The sequence below is a fragment of the Pseudorasbora parva genome, chromosome 1, assembly GCF_024679245.1.
Source record: "Pseudorasbora parva isolate DD20220531a chromosome 1, ASM2467924v1, whole genome shotgun sequence".
In the NCBI taxonomy this organism is placed as follows: domain Eukaryota; kingdom Metazoa; phylum Chordata; class Actinopteri; order Cypriniformes; family Gobionidae; genus Pseudorasbora; species Pseudorasbora parva.
The window spans coordinates 67,844,140-67,865,275 of NC_090172.1; the positions used below are offsets into that span (position 1 = coordinate 67,844,140).

At 41.0% G+C, this 21,136-nt stretch overlaps 1 protein-coding gene and 1 pseudogene across 1 annotated transcript; both read left to right on the top strand.

Annotated features, from left to right (window-relative positions):
• The first annotated feature begins 5,524 nt into the window (after window positions 1-5,524).
• Window positions 5,525-12,710, top strand: LOC137081423 (C-type mannose receptor 2-like). Its single transcript, XM_067447648.1, has 4 exons — window positions 5,525-5,561; window positions 5,654-6,010; window positions 11,348-11,695; window positions 11,858-12,710. The coding sequence occupies exons 1-4, from the start codon at window positions 5,525-5,527 to the stop codon at window positions 12,220-12,222; spliced, it is 1,107 nt and encodes a 368-aa protein (XP_067303749.1). The 3' UTR covers window positions 12,223-12,710.
• A 7,143-nt stretch (window positions 12,711-19,853) lies between these two features.
• On the top strand, window positions 19,854-19,969 carry LOC137089102 (5S ribosomal RNA; annotated as a pseudogene).
• Window positions 19,970-21,136: the final 1,167 nt, after the last annotated feature.

Genomic DNA, 21,136 nt, shown 5'->3' on the forward strand with positions numbered 1-21,136 from the left:
AGGAGTTGGTCAGCTGATTTATCTGAAGGATTTGTGAGACTGGACAACCAGTAGAGGATTTTATCATCAACACAATGAAGACACAGTGTAATAAAATGAATACAGAGTTGCGAGTAGCCGTTGCCACGCTGGGCTGGAGAATGCAGAACTGGACCCAAGAGGGTCCTTAAACGTGGACCAGGCAGCTGGGTCAGCCGAATCTTCACAGGGTCCTTTGCAGGCTGGCTGCATCACTGAGGAACCGTGTGGGGCCGGCAATGTCTGCCGATGCAGAGGTCCTTGGTGGACTGGATGTGCTGCTGGAGGAGTTGTAAAGGTCAGATAAGATATCTCAAGGAGAGAGCCCTTTTCCAGCTAGAGTTTGCCGAAAGCAATATAAAGGTTTTGCTCGCAAAAGCTTAACCTCCACTGTCTTGTAGTCTCTTTCCTCGTCAGGTCAGAAGCTCAGGACGTGGTGTGTCTGTTAGTGTCTCCTTCCCTGTCGGGTTAGAAACGCAGAACAAGGGTGTGTCTACCCGAGGGACATATTTATCTCTTTCCGATGAGGAGATTTGAAATCCGGCGTTTTTCCAGTCCTGGAGTGTGATTGGCCACTGGGTTGTAAATAACCAGAACTTAGGTAGTTAGGGAGGGGCCTTGCCATAAACTGGTCGCTGGAATGCCATCCTAACTGATGTTCACTACATCAGTTTGCCTAAATTAGAACACAGAACATTAAATGTTTTAAACACCATTTACTCTGGTAGGGAGCAGGTGTAAATTTCCTTCGTACCAACTAACATTTTGAAAATACGAACATTTTCGTGAATCCGAAAACATCAGAGCGGTTTTACGAACGATTTATACACAAATTCGTTCTGCTCTTGTTTCATCAATGAGGCACTGTCTCCACCCATGTGTGCCATTGACTTTCATCAACGTTTCAATGTTGATCCAACACACTTTAATCATTGAAATGTCAATCTCAACCAAAATGATGGTTTTGATCAAAACTCAACATTGTATCAATGTTACCATGCTGTCTGTGTAAGCCTCTTCTGAAAAAGAGAAATCTGGATTAATTGAAACAATATGGAGTGATTGAAACTCCATATTGAGCAACTTCAGACCAATCTCAAATCTCCCCTTCATAGGCAAGATCATTGAAACGTTGTTTTAAATCAACTGAACAAATTCTTAAACTCAAACAGATACTTTGACAATTTTGAATCTGGTTTCCGACCGCCTCACAGCACAGAGACAGCGCTCATAAAGATTATAAATTATATTTGCTTAAATACTGATACAGGCAAAGCATAAAATCTGGTACTACTCGACCTCAGAGCTGCATTCGACACTGTTGACCACAACATACTTCTTGACAGGCTGGAAAACTGGGTTGGGGAGATTCACCCGTCATCAAAACAGATTAGACTGTACAGAAACTGAAATCTACAGGTAATGCTAATACACACTGAATATGTAATCACAGTGCTGATGTTGTTAGAATTAACAATTTGAAAACTGAAGCATAACAATTATAATAATTTGCATGGATTGTCATGATATGAGCTAAGCGATGTCACCATTGTTGAGAATCATATGCTGATTCTTGAGCTGGGTGCTTCTAAACTGATAATGACCATAATGATCATCTTTCCAACGACGGTTGCAGAAGGCTTGTCTCGCTGGAGACAAGCCTCGTTAGCTGAGCAAAGGCTTCTGAAAGGGGTGTAGACTCGTTAGCTGAGCGAAGGCTTATGATAGGGGTGTAGACTCATTAGCTGAGCGAAGGCTTCTGGTGGGGGTGTAGACTCGTTAGCTGAGCGAAGGCTTCTGGTGGGGGTGTAGACTCGTTAGCTGAGCGAAAGCTTCTGATAGGGGTGTAGACTCGTTAGCTGAGCGAAGGCTTCTGATAGGGGTGTAGACTCGTTAGCTGAGCGAAGGCTTCTGATAGGGGTGTAGACTCGTTAGCTGAGCGAAGGCTTCTGGTGGGGGTGTAGACTTGTTAGCTGAGCGAAGACTTCTGATAGGGGTGTAGACTCGTTAGCTGAGCAAAGGCTTCTGATAGGGGTGTAGACTCGTTAGCTGAGCGAAGACTTCTGGTGGGGGTGTAGACTCGTTAGCTGACCGAAGGCTTCTGGTGGGGGTGTAGACTCGTTAGCTGAGCGAAGGCTTCTGATAGGGGTGTAGACTCGTTAGCTGAGCGAAGGCTTCTAATAGGGGTGTAGACTCGTTAGCTGAGCGAAGGCTTCTGATAGGGTTGTAGACTCGTTAGATGAACGAAGGCTTCTGGTGGGGGTGTAAACTCGTTAGCTGAGCGAAGGGTTCTGATAGGGGTGTAGACTCGTTGGATGAACGAAGGCTTCTGGTGGGGGTGTAGACTCGTTAACTGAGCGAAGGCTTCTGGTGGAGGTGTAGACTCGTTAGCTGAGCGAAGGCTTCTGATAGGGGTGTAGACTCGTTAGCTGAACGAAGGCTTCTGGTGGGGGTGTAGACTCGTTAGCTGAGAGAAGGCTTCTGATGGGGGTGTAGACTCGTTAGCTGAGCAAAGGCTTCTGATTGGGGTGTAGACTCGTTAGCTGAGCGAAGACTTCTGATGGGGGTGTAGACTCGTTAGCTGAGCGAAGACTTCTGGTGGGGGTGTAGATTTGTTAGCTGAGCGAAGGCTTCTGGTGGGGGTGTAGACTCGTTAGCTGAGCGAAGTCTTCTGATAGGGGTGTAGACTCGTTGGCTGAGCGAAGTCTTCTGATAGGGGTGTAGACTCGTTAGCTGAGCGAAGGCTTCTGGTGCGGGTGTAGACTCGTTAGCTGAGCGAAGGCTTTTGATAGGGGTGTAGACTCGTTGGCTGAGCGAAGGCTTCTGATAGGGGTGTAGACTCGTTAGCTGAGCGAAGACTTCGGATGGGGGTGTAGACTCGTTAGCTGAGCAAAGACTTCTGGTGGGGTGTAGACTCGTTAGCTGAGCGAGGGCTTCTGGTGGGGGTGTAGACTCGTTAGCTGAGCGAAGGCTTCTGATAGGGGTGTAGACTCGTTAGCTGAGCGAAGGCTTCTGATAGGGCTGTAGACTCGTTAGCTGAGCGAAGGCTTCTGATAGGGGTGTAGACTCGTTAGCTGAGCGAAGTCTTCTGATAGGGGTGTAGACTCGTTAGATGAACGAAGGCTTCTGGTGGGGGTGTAGACTCGTTAGCTGAGTGAAGGCTTCTGATAGGGGTGTAGACTCGTTAGATGAACGAAGGCTTCTGATGGGGGTGTAGACTCGTTAGCTGAGCGAAGGCTTCTGATGGGGGTGTAGACTCGTTAGCTCAGCGAAGGATTCTGATAGAGGTCTAGACTCATTAGCTGAGCAAAGACTTCTGGTGGGGGTGTAGACTCTTTAGCTAAGCGAAGGCTTCTGGTGGGGGTGTAGACTCGTTAGCTGAGCGAAGGCTTCTGGTGGGAGTGTAGACTTGTTAGCTGAGCGAAGGCTTCTGGTGGGGGTGTAGACTCGTTAGCTGAGCAAAGGCTTCTGGTGGGGGTGTAGACTCGTTAGCTGAGCAAAGGCTTCTGGTGGGGGTGTAGACTCGTTAGCTGAGCAAAGGCTTCTGGTGGGGGTTTAGACTCATTAGCTGAGCGAAGGCTTCTGGTGGGGGTGTAGACTCGTTGGCTGAGCGAAGTCTTCTGATAGGGGTGTAGACTCGTTAGCTGAGCGAAGGCTTCTGATAGGGCTGTAGACTCGTTAGATGAATGAAGGCTTCTGGTGGGGGTGTAGACTCGTTAGCTGAGCGAAGGCTTCTTATAGGGGTGTAGACTCGTTAGATGGACGAAGGCTTCTGGTGGGGGTGTAGACTCGTTAGCTGAGCGAAGGCTTCTGATGGGGGTGTAGACTCGTTAGCTCAGCAAAGGCTTCTGCTGGGGGTGTAGACTCGTTAGCTGAGCGAAGGCTTCTGATAGGGGTGTAGACTCGTTAGCTGAGCGAAGGCTTCTGGTGGGGGTGTAGACTCTTTAGCTAAGCGAAGGCTTCTGGTGGGGGTGTAGACTTGTTAGCTGAGCGAAGGCTTTGGTGGGGGTGTAGACTCGTTAGCTGAGCGAAGGCTTCTGATAGGGGTGTAGACTCGTTAGCTGAGCGAAGGCTTCTGGTGGGGGTGTAGACTCGTAGGAGTGAGTCGAAGTATGCAGGTGCTGAGCTTGTGGGAGATGAATAAGCAAGAGTCAGAGCTTTGAACTTAATCCGGGCAGTGAGTCTTAGCCAATGCAGAGAGATGAATAGAGGTACAAAGAAAAACTGGTGCAAGGTTTTATGTGCAAAAGGAGATAATGACAGAAGCACAAATGGCCATACTGACAAAACCCACATGTGCACACAAGACAGGACAGGCATGTGATCATTGCCAGCGGTTTGATTGCACATGATGGAAGTCCAGCCAGAAGCCCATTGCAATATCAAACATTGTTGATATTATACAATGAATACAACAAAATGAAATATGACAAGAACAATTACACTCACTGTTTTTCCTTCTGTTTCACGTCAGAGATGTAAATATTGTCCATCCTGAACGTCTAAATGTGGCGTGACATAAACAAATTAGTGATGAGGATGTGCTTACATGGAAATATGTTCATGTTTAATACGCAAACAAAGAAACACAGCAAGAGTATGAAACTAAACAAAATAAGAATTTTCACAAATGACGAATTAAAAAAATAAAAAAAGATTAATGTTTGCATTCCAGCCAATCACAATCAAGTATTCAGAGGAAATAGAGACGTTTATTCTTATGCAAAAGATGATGTTATTAATTCAGTGGATAATAAGAGTCCAATAACCTTAACTAACATTATAAATTGACTTTAACACTTTAATGTCTTCATCTCGTCTCCTCCTCAACAACAGGGCTCTCACTTTTCAGAAGAGGAAAGAAGAAACCTAACAAGGGCACACAAAAATCCCTCTTTCTCCCAAAAACTATTCAAAAATAAATATAATTTTTTTTTTTTAAAAACAGCAACAGATAAAAAAAGTGTTCCAAAACAGAGAAACTAAACATACATTAAATTTAAAAGTGATGTAACCCGAGTTATACAATCCAGCAATGACAGCTGATTAGTTATTAAAGTTAAAATATAAATTATTAATGTTCATATGTAAAAAATAAAAATAAAATAACATTATGAGGATCCATATTCATATTGACTGATACTGACTCAGGCGTCAATATGCAAATAAACGGAAAGAGATGGACAAAAACACAAATCTAGAGGAAGTCAAATATGACACGGGGCTTTTTAGAGAAATAACCAAATGATGTGATGCGCTGAATGAGGGATGAGAGCAGATATAATAATCACGTAGTTTAAAGCTGCAGACAGAAACATCAGACTCAGGACAGAAACACACAACCTCTAAAGTAAGAACAACTCACATGATCATTCTTCACACACAATTAGACTCTGAGATGATCATATTGTCTGAATGATTTTGAACTGAGGTATATGTATCTGCTTATGATCATGTTTTAATATAAGATGAATATGAGATTTTTCAATGTGTTTCTTCCTCAGAAATGGAGCAAACTCTATATTTGGTTCTTCTTCTCATTGGTGAGTGTGTCTGTAGTTTTATTTCTGGTTTATAGTTTCATCAGGTTTGACCCTGTTATGAAAAGCATTAAATCAAACCCTCTCTTTCACAGCTCTCTGCTCCGTATCTGAATGTTTTCAGCGTCAGTATCACTTTATAAACGAGAAGAAGACCTGGACTGAAGCTCAGAGATACTGCAGAGAGAATTACACAGATCTGGCCACCGCTGACAACATGAACGACATGATCGAGCTGAACAAGAGTGTGAATGATGGAGGTGTTAAGGGTTTCTGGATTGGGCTGCAGAGGACGAGTGTTAATAAATGGCAGTGGTCTTCAGGTGATCCTGAGCTCTATCAGAACTGGGGACCTGCACAACCTAATGGCGGAGATGATTGTGGATATATGTCAAATGGACAGTTTTATAATGGTCCCTGCAGTACTCCTCTGCAGTACATCTGCAACAACAGTGAGTATTTAAAATTACAACGACCGTTCATGTATAGATGCACCATGTACCACATTTCAATGCAATACTAAAAACTATTATAAATATACAGAAGTGACTAGACATGTGCCGGTATCAGTTTTTCATGTTGTGATTAATTGCTGAAGCTTTTATCACAGTATACGGTATTATCACGATATTGAAATAAGTTGCAAAAAAAAAGTGTTGTCATATTATAATTTTTTTGTAATAACTTTGTAGTAAAAATGTTTAAATACAATAATGCATCGCATCAAAAATATATAAAAGTAAAAATTTCAAACAGATTAAAGTGCAAAAGAATTAGGCTATAAAGAACAACAGCTAACACATTACAATAAGGTCTCTTTATTTAAAGCTTTGACTAAGATTGAGCAACAGCTGCGTTTGTTACAGAACGTTTTCTTCTTTTGTTAATGTTAGTTAAGATATAAAACTGATCATTGTTAGTTTTATCTTAGGTCCATTAAATTCTTTTGATTTTAGTAATGTTATTAAACAGAAACTAAGAAATGAACATTACTTGGAATAATTAATTCTTTATAAGTATTTTTCATTGTCAGTTTGGTAATAATGAATGAACATGTTAACTAATGAAGCCGTTTGTCTCAAAGTTTTACTGAACAATAACAAATAATCAGGGCTGCGTTTCCCAAAAGCATCGTAAGCCTAACGCCGGCTTCACACTGCACGCGTAAGCAGGGCGTAGGCAGCGCTGAAGCAGCGCGTGGGTAAAGCAGTAGCAGCGCGCACACTTTTTGCTTTCACACAGGCAGCGTTTGTCGCGCGCAGTTGTCACGCGCAGTTGTGTACAGAGTACTCTATAATGGATAAGTTTGCATTTCTCTTTAATGTTTTTGAAATGGTAATAAAGCAAGATTTATCATGAAGCTAATTTTATTTTTAAAAATCGTTTCACTTGTTTCTGATGTTTTTTTTATTTCGTTTAGTGCAAACTTTTGATAGAAGAAAGGCCATCGCACTATATGTCCATGAAAAGGACACTGCTAAAAAAACTTCAGGAAATTGTCTTGAAATATAGGATAGGCATCAAATTTACATGCATTACCCATCATAAACCTATTAAAGATAATTCATAAATGACTGTAATAACTAAGAGGAAACTTCTTAATGATATATTGTAGGCTAAATGAGCAAATTATCTAAAAACGTTTTTTTTTAAATGATAAAATAATGCACATCATAGTCTATCTACATGTCTATACTGTATGTGTGCTATATTAATGTGTGTATATTCTATTCACCTATCCATATTTAGTTGTTCGTTCGTGATTGTCAAAAACACTTTAAAATGACGTACCATCAGCACCAAGAGCCGCTCACGCTCACCAACTTCCTCCCATGCTTTCATTCACTTGCAAGTCTTTATAAAGCTAATTGTGTGGATCATAGAGAACTGTGCTTTTCAACCCGATGAGACGAGTGTCATGTCTTTCCAAGTGCACTCTGAAGAACACTGCCTGTGACACCACCTGCTTTTGTTTATTGTTTCTGTTTTTATGCCAGCATATAGTTATAATATATACATAATTTAATTCATATTTAATTTAAGCTAAACTGGCATACATTATTTAAAATTAGTTTTGTTGTTCAGGCAAAAACTTATGGCAGTGACTTCGTTTTTAGTGTAGAACTTTTTTTTCTTCCACAGCGCCGGATGTCATGGTGACTGAGAAACACACCACTAAATTATTTCATGGTTAAATGTGTTATTTTTCATGTTAACCAGGTTCATTTTGATTAGAACAATGTACTGTGGCTTTAATTCATCGTGAGCAGCGCGTCAAAAATAGACCTGGCGCCGAAACGATCGCGGCACTGCCGCTTCTGCTCTGCTCCTGCTGCGCGGCGCTGCGCTGCCTCTGCTGCCGGTGTGAATGCACTCATTGATTAACATGGGCGCCGAAAAAAATACGCGCTGCTTACGCGTGCAGTGTGAAGCCGGCGTAAGTTGATTGTAGGAATAATTGCCACCAATGGTCTCTACTAGGGCTGTCCTCGACTAAGGTTTACACATTCAAATCAGAATTGTCGAATCTCTCTATGGTCGACCGATAGTCGAATCATCTGTGTGTGTGTGTGTGTGTGTGTGTGTGTGTGTGTGTGTGTGTGTGTGTGTGTGTGTGTGTGAGATGGGTAGGTTTAGGGGCAGTGTAAGGGGATAGAAAATACGGTTTGTACAGTATAAAAACCATTACGCCTATGGAAAGTCCCTGTAAACCACATAGATCAACGTGTGTGTGTGTGTGTGTGTGTGTGTGTGTGTGTGTGTGTGTGTGTGTGTGTGTGTGTGAATGGAGGAGCACGACACTAGTCAGCAGGAAGGTAAAACAATTTTTATTTTCCTTTACACACGGCACACAGCAACACATTTTAATACAGCGACCAAAACTGCCGGCCAACTGACAGACGAACTGACAATGGCTTTCTTATTTAGGTTTAAATAAAAGGTAATGTGGTGGATAAAGATTCATAAACCGTTTTCTCATAACATGTTAAAGGCGCGATCGAAATACAGAACATCACACAAATATAGAAAAGAACATTTTGATAAATAAACCTAAAAAAATACCTGCCTAGAGAGGAAAAGAAGACTTTGAGTGCGTTTACATCCACTGTTCGATAGTAGTACTGGAACGGTTGGACTGTATTAGGTGATGGCTTAAATCTAACATTCTTCTATTGAGTGTCAAGACCACATTGAATTTGATCAGTTCAAAGCAAAGGAGGTTTAAGTGTTAACAGTCTTTGGCTGGACACAGCACAGTAGTTCACAGTACTTTACAGCTTTATAGCATGAATGGATGCGTACATATGTGTGTGGTCTACAAAGAGAAAGGAATAAAGATAAATATTAACAATGTGTCTAGTTGAGATGCAACAATACAGTTAGTCCACGGTTCAATACATACCGCAGTTTTTAACCACAGTTTTTCTTTTCAGTTCGTTTTTTTTGCTATTCTATTCTTAGACGAAAAGAACAGAAAAAGGTTAAGGAGAAAATGTTTCATGCATACTGAGCTTTTTACACTGTTAAAGACTTGGATTCCCATCCTAAATATAGACAAAGTTTCAAAAACTAATGTTGGACGTTTGATGGAGTATTTCTGTGTTAAAAATACTCCTTCCGGTTTCTCACAAGTTTCGGAGAGTTTTTTTCGAGTATGGCTCGGCTTGACGTTAATAGAGCGGAAGGTCCTTGTATGGGCCGTATGGGCTCTTCTCCCGGTAGGGTGCGCGTGCGCGTGACTAGAGCGAGAGAGGAAATGCACGGCCGTAAACACTCTCAGCTGCAGATCCAGTCGTCCGTGAACACTTCTGTCGCGCCGCGCTCCACTTTATTCCTATGGCTGACGTCGAGCGACTTCAACGCTTCAGCACAGCATTCTGGGAAGGCAGCGCTGCATTTGAACCGATTTGAACGCAGAAATGACGGGAAGCTTCACAACATCGCATCAGTCGCGTCGCAAAAGTGGATCTCTACGGTCACTGCTGTCAGGACTTCACCAAATCATCCAAAAGAAGTGTGTTTTTGACGGAGCGGTCCCAGCGATAAAGGTTCGGTCCTGCTTTGGAAGCAGCCGGTGAGTAAAACTGCTTCAGATGTCTGTGCTGTCGGCTATCGTCGCGTGAGTAAACATCAGTAAACGACACGATCGCGTGCTTCGTCATTCAAATGCGCTAACGGACTCCATTGCTGTTCTCTGTATAACGTTACACTAGTCTGACGTGCAAAACCGTTTTGCTTGCTACTGCTAAGGTTTAGTCGCATACAATAGTCCATAAACCGAATCATGTCCTCATAAACTGTGAGTAAAGACACACATGTTGACAGGCCACTAAATACAGTCCATACCACAGTCACGCGCGTGCGCATCCTTCTGGGAGAAGAGCCTGTACGGCCCATACAAGGACCTTCCGCTCTGTCGACGTCCTGATGTTGCCGTTTCTCCTGTTCAATTTATTTCAGCCTCCAGATCTGATTCTGGATCATATATCTATTAGCTGAGATAGCGATGGGTTTCTCCACGCTTGAGGACGTCACCGCTTTGCGCTCTTGTCATTCTTTAGCTCCACCCACACGATACGCCTCCAGCCGCTCGTTTTTTTCCAGAAAGACTCGGTACAGCCTATATTTCTTTTATAAATATAATAAAACTAAAGACTTTTCAGAGATATGAAGGATGCAATACTACTCTATAGGTACTCAAGATTGACATGAGATTGACTGAAACTGAGTGTTTCACCCCCCCTTTAACCTTGTGTGTGTCACATCAACACACAAAGGAAAATGGTCCGAGGACTCAAGTGCAGAAATTATTTATTTATAAAAAGAAACATAAATACAAAACCCACAATGGGGCAAAACACCTAAACTAGAAATAACAGAACATAACTTAAACATACCAGAAAGGAATCACGGGGAAGACGGGAGACGTAGACATTACAACGATCTGACAAAGACTGACAAACAGCTTATAAAGGGGAACAAATGAGGCAGGGACCGAGGGAACACAGGTGCGAGAAATCAAACACTAATTAGATAACAAGGGGGGAGGGATCAGACAATGACAGAAGCACAAATGGCCATACTGACAAAACCCACATGTGCACATGTAGCCCTCTCACCAATAAATATGGCCTATAATGTCTAGGGCCCCATTTACACTGCATGGTTCAAGTGACCCAATTCCGATTTTTTCATAAACATGAACAACCGATCCGTTGATGTTCAGATGGTTTCCAGTGTAAGATAATGTTTACCGACAGCCACAAAATCAATGGCTTATTAAATAATGTTGATAAGCATTTTTTCCCCTTTAGAGTAAGATAGGAAGTTGGAAATGTTCATCCTTAGTGTATTCAACCTTCAGGATCTCAACACTAAACTGTAATTTCTTCATTTTTTGTAGATTAACTTAATGTAGGTATAATAGTCCATTAAAAATCAGGCATTGAGATACACTGCAACTATTAATAAATGACTACAGTCCGAGTAAATGTGTCTGAACTAGTTAACTAACACATTTATCTGCAGAGTAACATCCTCCTCTTTCTCTCATTCAGCTCTTTGTGTCTGAATCCAGTATTTCAGAGTATTTCAACATGTTACTTCATGTTATATAATTACAATAATCCTGAAGATATTGAGAATATTTAATATATCATCAGCTGTAGAAAGTCTCTGAAGGAAATGTGTTTCTGATGCTCCACCGCTGCTCTTATTCACATCCAAACCATAAATCAGTGTAAGAATAATGAACAAACTGACTCATGAATCTGTTTCTGTTCTTAAAGTGAGCACAGGACTCGTCTTAGTCGATCAGGGGAAGAACTGGAGAGAGGCTCAGAGTCACTGCAGACAGAATCACATTGATCTGGTCAGTGTGAGGAACCAGAATGAGAGTCAACAGATTCAGAAGTTCATCAGTGATCGTAACTTATCTGGATCACAGGTCTGGATCGGTCTGTTCAGAGACTCATGGCAGTGGTCAGATCAGAGCAACTCCTCATTCAGATACTGGGATTCTCCTGAACCTAATAATGCTGGAGGTAATGAAAACTGTACAGTGATTGGATCGAATGATCAGGGACAATGGAATGATGACCCTTGCAACAAACAATATCCTTTTGTGTGTCATGAAGGTGAGCAGATCCTCTCAAACACACACAATCCATCCATCACCTCCAGATATCTTAAAGTTCACACTACATGTCTGACATGACAGATTCCTCCACAGTGTGTGTTCTTCATGTTGTTTTTGATCAGTCTCTCTCTCTTTTGCTTGTGGTTTGTTTTGTGTCCAGATAAACTGATTCTGATCAAAGAGAACCTGACGTGGTCTGAAGCTCTGAGATACTGCAGACAGAATCATGTGGATCTGGTCTCGGTTCATTCAGACGAGATGCAGCGTCGTGTGATGAATGTGGTTAAAGCGGCGTCTACTGCGGAGGTGTGGTTGGGTTTACACAACTACTGCATCATGAACATGTGGCTCTGGCTGAGCGGAGAGAACATGTACTATCAGAACTGGGCTCCAGGGCACGGAACGACACCGGAAGACTGCCGCCTCGAGAAGAGAAAAGGAGCAGTTCAGTCTGGAGGAGATCAGCGCTGGGTCAGCCTTCCTGAAACTCACAAACTCAACTTCATCTGCACAAATTATGAGTGAAAACATATGAATGTTTGTGTGTTTACCCACATTCACTGTTTCCATCCCTCATTATTTTTCTTATTTACTTTCATCTGTTTTGTGAATCTACTAATCGTGTTTTATTTCTGTATATTAATCATCATGATATAATGTGATCTTATCAAAGTTTTCTAACACCAATGATTAATGTTCTTTAGATGTCTAAAATATTAACACTATATATGTGTGTTTTAAGAATCTCTTTGCATATCTGATGTATTTATGTCTGTATGTGTTTCTCTAATCTTAGAACTGGTTAAATGTGATTTTGTTTGCAGCAGCTCTTCATAATCTACAGGGATTTAGTTGACAAATCCAACAACAATATATAAAGAGTTAAACACAGCACGACTGTGCCATATTTAACATATTTATCAACTATAGCACATTTCATATAGACAATGGTAGTTACACTGCAAAAAAATGCTTTTCTTATTTAGTATTTTTCTCTTGTTTCCAGTCTAAATATCTAAAAATTAATATCCGTTCACGTCTGAGTTTCTTTGTTAATCTTCTAGTTTGTTGATTAGATCTGTCACCTCTTTTTGGTTTCTGATTGATTTTAGTCTTCTGTTGAGGTGTGTCTTTGTTTTCTGTGTGTATCTCAGTTTTAGTTCACTCCTTGTCTGGTATTAAAGGTGCACTATGCAGCTTTCCGTCCACTGGAGGGCGCCTATTCAAAACAAATGTGTAGTTTGATGACGCAAAGTGTGAGCGCAGTCTTCTTAACACTGCGTCATTCTTAAGTTATACCTTAAGGTATCCCTTAACGTTAATATCTGCTTCCCGAAACTTAGTTAACAATACCTTCTTTAAGTCATACTTTCGTAAGGTTGGTTTGGACCACTCTTAGCTATACCTTATCCAACCCAGGCTCATTGGAAATACATGACTCTGCCTACATTTTTGCAACACCCAAAATATGTTCCTCCAGGTACGTTCACCTGCACTTTTTGGGTGAAACGCCCACTGGAGGCGCTAAGTGGTAATATTTTTTCTCCATTCCAAGACTGATCTCATGAAATGGCGTATGTATGACACACCAATTCGTATGGCATTTTGGCGTACTATCAAGACGCATAACCGCTTTTTAGTATGTTTATAAATCCATTTACCTTGTGGACACACATATTCAGACACATTTTGAACGTGTAACTCAAATGCTTCCCTAAACCTACCCATTTGTGTATTATAAAAAACAGGATATAACAGGCAGATACGACTGCAGGCACAATTTATTCAGAAAGTACAAATATCCCAAGTGTTCCGAGGCCAAACGATTGATTTGTGTGAAGAAAATCCCCAAAAGCGATCAGTAACGTCGAGTCCATCCACCAAAGATTAATAATAAATTTGAAATATTGCTGCCAGAAAAAACATCAGGTCAGCTTTGACAGCATTGGCTGTTGTGTGTCTCGTGACCAATCGCGTCATTCAACTTGTGTGTATCATTTGAATTATATGACTGAACGAGTGCGTGTGTGTGTTCTGTTCGCAAAGGAGCGCGATCATCATTTCAACGACTAAAACATTAATATCAACTCTGTTCTTCACATGGAGATATCGTATGACTTCAGAAGACCTGGAATGCATCATGAGTTAATACTTTTATACAGTTTTTTGGTCAGTTTTTGCAATAATTAACTGTGACTGTACATTTATTTGCCTGTTACGTGTTTTATATTGTTGAGAGTGGGTAGGTTTAGGGTAGGAGTGGAGTTAGTTGCTCAAAAATATAAAATTAGGCTATAAATATTCATTCTGTCAGATCAGGTTGGCGGAATCACACGGCGTAGACATACACGCGGAGATGATGGTTTTATATTTTATATTTAAAAATATTACCACTTAGCGCCTCCGGTGGACGTTTCAATAAGTTAATTGATGAACTGTGACTTGGAATCTCATATGGTCCGTTGCTTCCGGAAGAAAACACTGAACACAACAGAGAAAATAAATAAATAAAAATAAAAATGTCCATGTTATTACATTTCACAAACTTAATTCCTATCGACCAGCTCACTTAGAACAGCGCTCGTGGATCGATTAGTCAAGACTGTTTTCCAAGATGGGGCCTGTCCGTGAACGCGTAATGTACTGTGTTTATAAAGTATCTTCTTATTAAACTGTTTGTACACTTACAAAGTTCTCAATGCTTCGGTTTGCTTGTAGGGACCCTCATTATGCTACCGTGTTAGTGTGAGGCTATTTTGAGCCTTGTTAGTGATATTAACTAGCGATTTAATTTTACTACCCTGTATCTACCCTGTGCCCCATAGACTAGCGTTATAAGCTAATCTGTTTTTAAAGATAAAACTCTTTACATTCGATTTTTATTAAAACGCATCCCAGAGAACGATCTACTCGGTAACCATCTGTTAATTACACCTAGGTTCATTTCTCACCGGAGTTGTCCTTTAAAATTCAAGGCTAAAAATATAAATACATAAAAAAACTAGCTTTTCTTAGTATTTTTGTCCTGTTTGTAGGGCTAGTTTAAACACCTCAAAATTATGAAATCAAGAGGCAGTTACAAGTCTTGGTTTGGGGAAAAATAACTTTAAATTGGGTGAGTGTTTTGCTTTAAGTAAGCTAAAATAATATGCCAGCGGGTTAAGCAAAAGAATGTAACCTTAACTACCAAGGCAGTCATTTTGACCATTTTTAAATTTTGCAATAAAATAAATTTAAATTAAACCCATAGCCTAGCTAGTACCCTGACTTTTAGCCTACATTTTTGTTCTAATATTCATGTTTGATTAAAATTACAAAAGAGTTCTGAGTATTTGTAGATTTGTTTTCCCCGCCTGTGAAGATGCACGTCACTGATGCCTATACCAACTTTGTTTAGATATGCTATTGACCTTTGAAGTGCCAGCAAGAAAAAGATTGTCAGGCACAGAGGTTTTAGCCTTGCTTGAGAGCCTTGAATTCCATAATTCACAACATGTTTTTATCTAACGAAATATTATTCTTCAATCTCCATTTAGACTCGATAACAACATTTTCACTGCGATGAAAAAAAAACAACAACTTTTCTCTCCCGCTTGGCACACACATAATTTGTAGACATATCTGTGTTCGATTGGCCCTCGGTGCACCATTTATTCCATGTTGTTCGATTTTATTTAAATTGAGGATTTTGTTTAAGGATTTTTACGCTTTTTTATGGCTATGCAGTCATAAAATATGATAGACATATACAGCTTAATTCTGTAACAAATATGCCTATGAGTTTAATGTCTCGGGGAATAATTAACTCAAAAGGGATTCAATATTCAATATTCATGAATTTATGAATATTATTTGCTAGTCGTTCATTACGTATTAAAATTTTCCGATAAGGAAAAATGTTTAATTAAATACAAGTAACCCTTTACGGAATTGCTTGAAATTGTCTTACTAAGTTTGTCCTGCAAATTAGTTATAGACTTTCAAATCAATTCTCAATAAGGGATTACTGCTTTACGAGCGCATAAGAAACATTAACTTTACTGATCAGGACAAAATCAATATTTCAAATGGTCGTACAGTTTACTTTACTAGAATAGTAGCATAAGCAGTTAGGTAACGTTAGGATCGTAAGTTTCATTGACTTCGTGTATGTGGAAGAATAACAGATTCAATTCATTAAATGTCTTTTGGAAGTTTAATAAACACAGACAAAAATTAACACTACAATTCACACAGAAAGTACATACTAAATATGCATAAAGAGAGTAGAAATATAGATAGTAAACAAAAGAATATGGTAGATAAATGAAAATAATGAATAGACCAAAAATAGAGAGAGAGAGAGAGAGAGAGAGAGAGAGAGAGAGAGAGAGAGAGCGTCCACTTCAGTTCGTTACACAGAGCCCTCACGGAGTTAACTTGTCCCAACGGGAAAATAACACGACCCTTTTAACAGCAGTTTGGATTTTAGAAATAAGAATACTTGCTTTAGTTTTGGCTTCTCGCGTGTGTGCGTGTGTTCTGAGTTCAAATGTCCTGCGTGTCCGGCGGTTCTTTCCGAGGTCGGTGTGGAGCGGCGGGTCTCTTTAAGTGTGCTGAGTTCTCTCTCTTTAAAGAATGCCCTCGGGGGCTGGAAAGTTGGTAGATCGCTCTGAGGCGTTTGATGCGATGCAAGAGAGAGGGAGTGTTCTGTGAGCTGGAGCGCTCTCTCTCAGTTCTTCTAAGTGATCTCCGATCAGCGGGAAGTTTGAAGGTAGTTTGAAAGTGAATGTTGCCAAAGGAGAGGAAGGTTTCCTTCGAAGTTATGGAAGTTCCTTGACGGTGTTCAGTGCCTTTGTCAAAGGACTGAGTAGCGGAGCGCGCTGACTTCAAAGGAAACAACCACTCTGACTTCACCTCTTAGCCAGGGCCGAAGCCTCATGGCAAGAGGTGAGCCGGCTTCAGAGGACGAGAGGAAAGGTCAGAGGACCAGTAGAGAAGAAGAAAAAAAGCCCAAAGAAATGTTTCCACTTGTCTTTTAAGTCAATTAATCCACACTCCTTCTGGGTTAGTTTACCCAATCCAGAGGGTGAATTCTGAGCGGGAAAAATTCTCTTTGTCTCGGTTTACGACCTGCTTTGCATGTTTTATCAGGTGTCGTAAAGGGTGTCGATTTTATACAGTTTTACTCCCAAGTTTGCTAAACGTATTAATGATGCATTTCATAATCCTATTCTGTGCATCGTTGATTGAGACAAAGAGAGAGGAATATTTAGATATCAAACACGTTATGGCTGGGAGATATTAAAGCAGAGATACATTCTTACACCAGAATACAAGCATTTAAAATGAACTTACATTGTTTATACATCATGATTAGGTATGACCTAAGGAGCATGCATACACACAAAGATACATCATATACAGTCTAGAATAGTCTTAATTAAAACTTCATAAGGAAAGTGTGTGTGTGTTTGTGGGTCTGTGTGTATTGAGAGAATCTTCGGCGTCTCTCTGTCTGAGAGAATGTGAGGGGGGGAACCGGGTTCAAGTCATGTGACCAGATAATCTGATTGAAGTTTTCACAGTTTTCCAAAGATGCTGCCTGTCTCATTTCAATTCGGCCACAAACCTGTCGAAGATGTCACTTGCCCAGACTCGTTGGCATCGGCCCCTAATTTATATGTGGCTAAAAGCTATCCACCCTAAACATCATAATTGACTCATCTTTGATCCTGATGTGAGAGAGACCACAGACGCTACAATTCTTTTACCTAAATAGAAGCTTCGAGTGTAAATATGACAGAATGACCGCTATGGCCATTCAAGTAGATATAATATCAGTAGGCCTACTACTAGTGTTAAACAGAAAACAAGATATATTTTAAACATTATTTTAAGCAACTTATGGGTCCTGCACACTGTGCGCTTTTGCCCACGATTTGGCCGTCTGTGACAAATTTAGCAAATCCTAAAAGATTCCTCTGATCCACGGCTAAAATCTGACGTCTTTGGTCGTTAGTTTGACATGTTCACCAGCAGCCGATTAATGAGCGCTGTGATCAAATTTTACCTCAGACGAAATTCTGCCAGTGTCAGAAGATTTGGCACACAATCCTGCAGTGTGACTTCTCCTACGACGACAGTCAAATATCTCCGTTTTTCAAGACAAACTATGACCAAAACGAGAGCTAGAGATTTCTTTGTAGCCAGCATTTCAGTCCCGCGTGTAATTCAGCTCACTGTCACCCAACGCGTCATTCATTGATGATATAAAGCTCCATATTAGTTTTCTTGTGTGCGTGTTAAAGCACAATACTATTTATATTTATATGTGAATTCCTCAGCCACAGAACCACCTTTAGAACTCGCCATTTTCTTTGAATAAAACTTTTTCTTCATTGGGAATTTATGGCAGCTTGCATCCAATTAATACAAATAATTTTCGTCACCTGCGCGCTATGAATTGTGGGGTAGGGTAGGGTGCGAAGTGTCCATTGTTGTATCCTTCATTCACCTGAGAAGCGAAGGGCGCATAAGGAGTTGCATTTTAATGACATTCCAAATTTGGGCAGCCTTCGTAGTGCCAGGATGACGCAATCGGCCTTCAAAGGGTGCAGCGTTTGAATTGGGACAGCCTTCGCAGCACTACTGTGACGCAATCGGCCTTCAAATGAGTCCTTTGAAGGCTGCGACGTTTGAATTGGGACAGTCTTCGTCGGTCCACGGTGATGCAATCGGCCTTCAAATGCGGCCTTTGGAAGATGAAGCCCCTGAATTGGGACACAGCCTATGAATCTCAACAGTGGTGACATATTTAATTCTGCAATGCATGCTGGGAGCCCTGAGTTTTATACTGTAGGGTAGGAGCTAAATTCTACAGGACATCAGCTCTAGGATTAAACTCGGCCTACCCCTGACTTAGAGGTACAAAAATGTGCCCCTTAAGGGGACCACCCCAGTGATGGCCACTTCTACCTTAAAAGGTAAAATTTTGTACTCTTTTTTTCTTTTTCTTGTAAGAACGTTCTTTACTTTATGTCGAAGTTTTATTAATTTTCAAAAACATGTTCAATGTCTATAAAAGCATGATTTCATACTTGGCCTAGAGTGTAGAGTGTAATTGTCATGGGTGTGTGGAGGCACAATTCTCAATTCTGAAGCTTAACAGCCACTCAGGTGAGTCATACAGGTCAGTAGCAAAATACTCTAAACTCATGGAGGGAGGGAGGGACTGGAGGATGAGTAGGAGAAGGGGGTAGATATAGGAAGACCCAGGAGAGAAGTGAGAGAGGGAGGAAACATGGAGGAGATGAGGCTGATGACTTAGGCGGCCGACAGAGGTGTAGCTGGTGTCAGTGGAGGCCAGGGTGTAACCACAGAGCCAATGCACCTCGGAGACACTGAAGATCCGGCAGGGCCTGACGATGACCTTGGCTCTGGCAACTGAGGCGTCGGTGGGGATTCAGCAGACCACTGTGGAACTGGAGCTACCGAGACCCATGATGGAGCCGGAGGGTGTAAGGAGCCCAACAGAGCCAAAGATACGGAAGGAGGAGGCAAAGCCGGACAAGTGGGGCGGAGGGGCAACATCGGAAGGGCGAGGGAGACCAGCGAAACTGGTGGACTGGTGGTCCATGGCGGAGCAGAGGCAGGTAAGAGTCAGGGCAGTGTCAAGAGCTTGTCAAGCTGAGGTGGAGTCCTGGTCGTGGAGGCCAGAGGCGGAAACCATGGATCCACCAATACAGATGTAGCTGTGGACTGGCAGACCCCCGGCAAACACACCACTCTAAAGGTGGATGGAAGGTGAGTGGAAGGGCTGACAGGAAGTGGCGGAGGTGAGGATAAGAGGTAAATGATAAATTATTGGAGTCAGGACCAATAATTTAATAAAATTATTATCTCAGGTCATTTTCTGTGAAACTACATAGCATTCAAATAACAAGTGAATCTTGAAGAATAAAAGAGCTTAGGTTTTCAACAAAACATTTTTTAAGGGGACAGTTCACCCTGAAATCAAAATGTCATATTTACTCACCCTCAAGTTTTCCAAACCTGTATGAGTGTCTTTCTTCTGCTGAACACAAAAGAAGATAATCAATGTTGATAACCAGACAGTTTACGGTAGCCATTAATTAGTAGGAAAAATAAAATGGATTTCAATGGCTGCCAATCATACCAGCAGCCATATCACCCTGTAGCCCAAGACTGGTTTCCCACTGAAGCTAAGCAGGGCTGAGCCTGGTCAGTACCTGGATGGGAGACCAACTGGGAAAACCAGGAGCTGCTGGTAGAGGTGTTAGTGAGGCCAGCAGGGGGCGCTCACCCTGTGGTCTGTGTGGGTCCTAACGCCCCAGTATAGTGATGGGGACACTGTACTGACAAAGAGCACCGTCTTTCGGATGAGACGTTAAACCGAGGTCCCGACTCTCTGTGGTCATTAAAAATCCCAGGAATCCCAAAAATCCCAAGAATCCCAAAAATCTACCTTCGATAAAGAGTAGGGGTGTAACCCCGGCATCCTGTTCATTGAAGACAAGACGTTCCACAGCGTTCATTGGCAGCGGTTTGATTGCACATGATGGAAGTCCAGCCAGAAGCCCATTGCAATATTAAACATTGTTGATATTAAACAATAAATACAACAAAATGAAATATGACAAGAACAATAACACTCACTGTTTCACCTTCTGTATCACGTCAGAGATGTAAATATTGTCCATCCTGAACGTCTAAATGTGGCCTGACATAAACAAATCAGTGATGAGGATGTGCTTACATGGAAATATGTTCATGTTTAATACGCAAACAAAGAAACACAGCAAGAGTATGAAACTAAACAAAATAAGAATTTTCAGAAATGACGAATTAAAAAAAAAAAAAAAACGTAAAAAAAAAGATTCATTTTTGCATTCCAGCCAATCACAATCAAGTATTCAGAGGAAATAGAGACGTTTATTCTAAAGCTGAAGATGATGTCATTATTTCAGTGGATAATAAGAGTCCAATAACCTTTACTAACATTATAAATTGACTTTAACACTTTAATGTCTTCATCTCGTCTCCTCCTCAACACCAGGGCTCTCACTTTTCAGAAGAGGAAAGAAGAAACCTAACAAGGGCACACAAAAATCCCTCTTTCTCCCAAAAACTATTAAAAAATATATATAATTTTTTTTTTTTTTAAACAGCAACAGATAAAAAAAGGGTTCCAAAACAGAGAAACTAAGCATACATTACATTTAACAGTGATGTAACCTGAGTTATACAGTCCAGCAATGACAGCTGATTAGTTATTAAAGTTAAAATATAAATTATTAATGTTCATATGTAAAAAATAAAAATAAAATAACATTATGAGGATCCATATTCATATTGACTGATACTGACTCAGACGTCAGTAGGCAAATAAACGGAAAGAGATGGACAAAAACACAAATCTAGAGGAAGTCAAATATGA

Excerpts from the sequence above, each read along its gene's own strand:
- LOC137081423 (XM_067447648.1), top strand. The coding sequence starts at position 5,525 with ATGGAGCAAACTCTATATTTGGTTCTTCTTCTCATTG. Across the intron at positions 5,562-5,653 it reads TTTGGTTCTTCTTCTCATTG|CTCTCTGCTCCGTATCTGAA; the intron begins GTGAGTGTGTCT and ends TCTCTTTCACAG. Across the intron at positions 6,011-11,347 it reads GCAGTACATCTGCAACAACA|TGAGCACAGGACTCGTCTTA; the intron begins GTGAGTATTTAA and ends CTGTTCTTAAAG.